Source organism: Arachis ipaensis, chromosome B01 (genome assembly GCF_000816755.2).
Source record: "Arachis ipaensis cultivar K30076 chromosome B01, Araip1.1, whole genome shotgun sequence".
NCBI lineage: Eukaryota > Viridiplantae > Streptophyta > Magnoliopsida > Fabales > Fabaceae > Arachis > Arachis ipaensis.
Window position 1 is genome coordinate 26929012 of NC_029785.2, and position 7077 is coordinate 26936088.

Genomic DNA, 7077 nt, shown 5'->3' on the forward strand with positions numbered 1-7077 from the left:
GATTCTAACATACGAAAATAATGAAACTAAGAAGATCTTGGATATATATATAGGTATATATAATATGGAAATTTGTATGAGTTATTATGTGTTTAAGAAAGAGGTCAAATCAGACAACAAAGATTATATATACTTGAAGAATTAAAACAATAAAAAATAAAATCCTACAATTAATATACAGATATTCTATATAAATATAAATAATACTAATTGATCTAAATTGATTCTAATTTATTCTCGAACATCCCCCCTCAAACTCAAGTGGGTGCTAAGGATACCATCTTGAGTTTGGATACTAGAGTTTGAAAACAAGTAGGATGATGAGCCTTCGTGAAGATATTATCAGTCTGATCCAGAGTCCCAACAGCGACGAGTCGAACAGCATCAATAAGGAGACGTTGCCAAACAAAGTGACAATCAATCTCAATGTGTTTGGTACATTCATGAAGCACATCGTTATGCGCAATCTGAATAGCATTACGATTATCACAAAAGACATTGGTTGGGGATAACTGAGGTGCACCCAAGTCTACGAGAAGCCAATGAATCAAGACCACCTCAGCAGTGGTGTCAGCGGGAACACGGTATTCAGCTTCTATGCTTGATCGAGCAGTGAACGTTTGCTTCTTAGCTCACCAAGAAATGAGAGTGTCGCCAAGAAACAAACAATAACTTGTAGTAGAACAATGATCAGTGGGATCACCAGCCCAATCAGCATCTAAGTTCGTCTGACGGGATAAAGATGAATGGGCAGAAAAATAAAGGCCATGAAATAGGGTACCTTTAATATAGTGAAGAATGTGAAGAACTGCCGCATAATGAGTAGTACGAGGAGCTGACAAGAACTGGCTAAGTACATGAACTGGAGAGACAATGTCTGGTCGGGTGCAGTCAAGTAGACGAGAACACCAACTAACTGTCGATAAAGAGTAGGATTATCCAAAGCAGTGCCATCCATAGGTGTAAATCGAACATTAGGCTCAAGGGGAGTAGACTCAGTGCGACTATCTGTAATCCTGGCGTGAGCAAGAAGATCTGAAGTATACTTAGCTTGAGAGAGAAAGATTCCATCATCTGTGGATATGACCTCGAGACCAAGAAAATAACTGAGAGAACCAAGATCTTTCATCTCAAAAATACGGTGAAGGAAGGCTTTGAGATCAGAGATACCATCAACATCATCTCCAGTAATGATCATGTCATCAACTATAAAGTAGAAGAACAACTCCACGTTCACTTTTACGAATAAAGAGAGTATTCTCATGAGGACTGCAAGTGAAACCGAGATTGCATATAGTGGTGCTGAACTTGTCAAACCATTCATGAGGAGCATGCTGAAGACCATAAAGTGCCTTGTGAAGGAGACAGACTTTGCTAGAGGGACAAGGATAACTCGGAGGGGGTTTTATATAGACCTTCTTTTTTAAATCTCCATTAAGAAATGCATTCTTTACATCCATCTAACTAAAAGACCATTTTTTGACCACAGCAATGGCAAGAAGAGCTCAAACAAATGTGAGACCAGCAACAAAAGCAAAAGTCTCTTCATAGTCAATACCAAACTCTTGTATACAACCTTGAGCAATCAATCGTGCCTTATAACTATCAATAGAACCATCAAAGCGAGTGTTGATCTTGTATACCATCTACTTCCCACAACTTCCTAATTAGAAGGAGGATCAACCAAATCCCAAATGTGTACTTTTTCAAGTGCTTGTATTTCTTCCTGTATTGTTTGTTGTCAATTTGAATTTGTGGAGGCTTCTCTGAATAACTTAGGTTCATGTTGATAAAGAATAGTAGGAAAATAATGATAATCAAGAAGATGAGGAGGTGAATTTTTCACCCTAGAAGAACGAGTGGAAAGAGGAGGCATGACGATAGGAGCAAGATCGTCGTCTGGTCTGGAATCATCGGGATATAGAGAAGGCAGAAGAACATGAAGCTATAGAGGGTGACTCAAGATAGAAACTGTAGAATCATCTAGAAAAAGGATCAACATTGAGGTTAGTGAAAAAAGGTGACTGAGTAGGAGGAATGGACTCAAAGGAGGAGAATTGAGAAAACATGTGATGCTTCTAGAAGAAAACATGATGAGATATATGAATAAATCTAGAGAGAGGATCCCAACAACGATAATCCTTGTGTTCAGTGCCATAACAAAGGAAACAACACATACAAGCCCGAGGTTCAAATTTACTATGTTCATGAGGTTGAAGAAGAATAAAATAGACACAACCAAAAACTCGAAGAGAACTGTAATCTGGAGAGATATGATAAAGATGCTCAAAGGGAGTAACGTTACCAAGAACAGAAGAAGAAAGTCTATTGATAACATGAACAACAGTAAGAACAACTTCACCCCAAGTATGCTCAAGACACGAAGAAGAAAGAAGCATTGCACGAACAGAGTCAAGAATGTGATAGTGTTTGCAATCAGCTTGTCCATTTTGTTGAGACATACCAGGAAAAACAAATTCAGAAAAAGTACCATGTTCTGCAAGAAAGATTAAAAATTTAGAATCACGGTATTCCATAGCATTATCACGTTGAAAAACCTTAATGACCTTGAAAAACTGAGTTTTAATCATAGTGGCGAAGTTAATATAAATCTGAGGTAACTCATGGCGATTAGTCATCAAAGAAACCCAAGTAAAACGTGAATAATCATCAATGAAAATGACAAAGTATCAAGCTCCTCCCATAGAAGTGGTGGGAGCAAGGCCCCAAACATCAGAGTGGATAAGATCAAAAGAAGAGCAAGTAAGAGAGGAATTATTGTAAAAAGATAAAGCAGATTGTTTGGCAGTTCGACAAGAAATACAATCAAAAGACTCATTATGAACCTGACCCATAACACCCTGAGACATAAGAGGATGCAATTTTTCTAAGGAGCTGTGGGCAAGACGTTGATGCCATAAGTGAAGGGTAGATGGAGAAGAAGCAACACAGAGATTTGGCACAGGAGGAATATGAAGATTCTCGAGTTCAAAAATAACCTTTCGACCTTACATCAAGTCCCAATGATTTGTCCCGTCTGAAATCCTGTACACGACAATCAGAAATGAAAAAATTGACATCAAAACCGAGATCAATAAGTTGACCAATAGAAATAAGATTAAAGATCAACTTAGGAATATAATAAGTATTAGGGAGATTAAGAGTCGACTGGGAGATAAAACTCTTGTGTGTTGCGTGCAAAAGGGAACCATTAGCAGTATTGATAGAAGGTGCATTTGTAGTGGTAGACAGAGACGAGAAAAGATTACACAACGGAGACATGTAATTAAAGCAACCCGAGTCAAAATACCATTTAGAATTACCTGGAGAAGTTGAAAAAGTAGCAGGAGTATTAGCAGAAAGGGAGAGAAAATGCTTAAGAAGAGATGCAATATCAGAGAGAGAAACAGAAGACGGGTTGAGAGGAGCAGAGGTGGTAGATTCAGTAGTAGCAGAAACAGCAGAAGCAGACACATTCTTGGAGAAATTGGGATGAGAATAATACTCGAGGTGACCAGGACGTGGTGGGCGAGTAGGACAGGCAGTAATAAAATGTCCCAAGAGCTTGCAGTAATGGCAGAACACTTGTGGACAATTGTAGCTAATGTGACCTTTCTGTTAACATTATTTGTAACATTCAACAGAAAGAGAGTCTAAGAAGAGGTCCCCAGAACGATTACAATTTCGACAGCATTTACTCTTTCTGTTTGTGGTAGCAAAAACATCTGACTTATCCATAATAGTAGAGACAAAGATCAAAGAGAGGAGAGAAAAACTGCAAATTTAGGGCCGAAAATGAGAAAATAGACGGTAGAATCGGAAAGATCTCACCTAAAAACTTTGGAGAAGGTCCCACTGTTTGCCATGTCAGATGCCATGTTAGCTGCCACGTCAGCAAGTTAGGCCACATGACAACGCGTGATTAGAGAATGGAGATGCGTCAGCGCTGATGCGGACAGGAGGAGCTGGCATGCGGGTCGGATAGGCGGGCCGGGTTGGGTTCGAGGCGGGCTGGGGCGGATCCGCGGGTGTAGGAGGCTTTGACACGTGGCGCTGTCTGGTGCCGTTGATCCTAGGCGTGGATCCAATGGCGCTGGATGGTGTTTGGAGGGAGGAGAACCTAATCGGATACCGGTCTTCAGGCGGCGCGTGAGGGCGCGTCCAACGGCGAGTCTGGAGGCGTTGGAATTTTGACAAGGAGACGAACACGACGGTGGCGGCGGTGATGAACCAAAGCGTCAAAAAAAGATCGAAAAATGAAGGCAAAGAGTACTACCGGAAGAGAAAAATAAAAGGGCTATGAACGAATTTTCATGGAAAAAAAAAAGAACCTATGCTCTTGATATCATGTTAGAAACAAGAGACTAAACTGGAGAAAGGATTTGTGTATTATAGAATATGTCCAAAGATACAATACATAGAGATAAATATAGATATTAGAAGAATTAAAATAATAAAAACATTCAATCCTATTACATTCCCATAAAAAAAATAATAATGAATACAACATGTTTTTTAGTTATCCCTTTTATATGAAATGATACTCATAAAATTGATGATTAATGTATGATGTGCTTCCTTCATGTGTTTTTTTTCAATCCTTTTAAATTGTGTGATTCAGTATGATATGTGTTCTTTCTTTCCTATTATTTAATGGGTTACCTTTTATTAAATAAATGGAAATTAAAATGGAAGCAATTTGCACTTATTGTAGTAGTATATAAATTTAGAATTTGGCTTTGAAATATATTAATTAAGGTATATATTCTATATGGGATTGTATCTTCCTTTTATTTGGTTTGGTAGAATTTTTTAATATAATAAATAATTTATTTTAAAACATTAATAGAATATTATTAAATTATGATTGTCTCGGATTTAATTTTGTATGTGATTAATTTGGTATAATATTAATTATTCTTTTGGGATATAAGAATTATTGTATGTGTCACTTATGCGAATTTTAATCGATCTAAAAAAAATTTATATTTGACCGAATTATATATATATACTAATAATAATATTTGAATAATAGAAAATTAAGAATAATGTGCGAATAATAATCGACCCAAAAAAAATTTATTGTTTAGCCAAATAATAAGCATTGTACATTTTTTTTTATTTTCTATTAATTATGCGGTCAATAATCGGCCTAAACGAAGGTTATTGTTTTGGCCAATTAATAAAAAATATACGCGGTAATAAATAGGTTGCAAAGTTTAGGTTTCTATGTGCGCATTTAGTAAGTCTAAAGAAAGACTCAATGTGTGACAAACTACAATGAGAGTATCAATTATAATTAATTTTTCTATCAAATGATTGAAAATTAATGTTGTTCTAGATATCTCAATATGGACATTTTTTCATTATTTAACTAATATTTACCGCATATTTTTTATTTTAATCCAGTTACTATGGTTTCAGCTACCAATGTTTCTAGTTTTTACACAAGTTAATAGTATTCCTATGCTAAATAGTACAAATTTTAAAATTTGAAAGGATACCATAAAAATTATTTTAAGTTGTATAGATCTGGATATAACTCTTCGAGAGAAAAAATCCACTTCCACTTCAAAAAATTTTGATTCAAAAACTAATATAGTATACTTTTATCAATATTATATTAGACTAATTTAGTTGGACTTAATTAATAAAAAGACTTAAATGCGTAACATTATTTTTAATATTCTTTAAAGCATTTATAAAAACATTCAGTTATATATGCAAGTATCTATGCCACCAACTATTTAATCTAAAATGAATAATAGGTATAAGTTTTTATATATTCAATCACCAAAATAGCTGGAATACATTCCTCTCACCTAATTCTACTAAGTGCCAAGGAAGTTCATTAGTGAAAGGCTGAAAGCCGTGATCTTCTTTCACTATGCTCACTCTTAGCCACCTCTTTGGATAAAGAGTGACGACATTAGTCAATGGAGGCTTATTCTTTTACTCTAATAGTTATTGTTTTGCTTTGGTGTTCAATTTTTTATCATTTCAATTTTGCAAACTATTTGTTATGGATTTATCGTTGTTTAAAGCTTGACTCTCAGAAACTTCTCCTTAACCCGAATTGATGTACGTACAATTGTAGTATAGAACCAAATTAAAATAGGAAGAAAACAATATTTAAATAACTGTATATAATAAATATGTTAAGAGTCATAATTATCTTGCAAATCTTAAAAGGAAACAAAATAACAGATAAACAAATCACAGCCATGTTCCATGGTTAAAAGATTGTTTGTGATCATCTTCCAAAGTTAACAACGCGCGAGTTCTAACCATAGGAATACGAACAGGCTGCATTACATAATCGTCCCTTGCATCACTGATACTTCTACAAGAAAACGTGAATTTGATTCTCCTTGCGCTAAAATTGAATCCAACACCTCTTTTATTCTTGTCGAGTAACTTGCCATTTTTCTCACCTTTGGTACACTCCTTGTAAGCAACAAGAAAAGGGTCATCCTGCCGCTTAAAGCCCTTTCCCGACGTGCTTCGACGAGGAGGAGGTGGTTGTGATAACGGATAAGGAGGCAGAGGACTCTTCTTCTTTGAGTAGTCCACGTGGCTAGGAAATGGTGGTGGTAAGGAGGAAGGTGATCTTTTATGTAGAGAGCACTCATTATTGTTGGGGGTCTTGCAAACTCCGGGTTTGTCCTCCCAAGAAAAGGGTATGCTTCCCTGCGAAAGAGCTTTTTTGTGACTCATATTAGCAAGATCAATAAGAAAAAATGTGGCTAGTAGCTATGACCGTGGGGTTTTTAAAGGAACGTTCATGTAATTAGTATTCGCTAACGACTTAAGATATCTAAACGGCAAGCAAATAGAACGTGAAGGGGAAGCTGCCTGCTAGTTCCTTTGAACTAAAGGAAGAAGATCACGATGAACGTGAAGGAAAATCTATATATATCATTTTTTTTTGGATTCCCTAGAGTTTAAAGTTCCACAAGTGTTGTAGAAAATATTGGTGTTAGGAGAGGCAAATTCTACTTTAATTTTGGTTAAACTACTAAAATAGTATCCTAAAATTTATCCGACAGACAAAAGTAATATAAATAAGTTATTGAA

The 7077-nt window shown here is 35.9% G+C and overlaps 1 protein-coding gene across 1 annotated transcript; it reads right to left on the bottom strand.

The window, feature by feature from the left end:
• On the bottom strand, nucleotides 6039–6947 carry LOC110270387. The gene has a single exon (XM_021119636.1). The coding sequence runs from the start codon at nucleotides 6715–6717 to the stop codon at nucleotides 6217–6219; it is 501 nt and encodes a 166-aa protein (XP_020975295.1). The 5' UTR covers nucleotides 6718–6947; the 3' UTR covers nucleotides 6039–6216.

What these genes read in the sequence shown, in the direction of transcription:
- LOC110270387 (XM_021119636.1), bottom strand. Translation starts at nt 6,717, where the DNA reads ATGAGTCACAAAAAAGCTCTTTCGCAGGGAAGCATACCCTTTTCTTGG.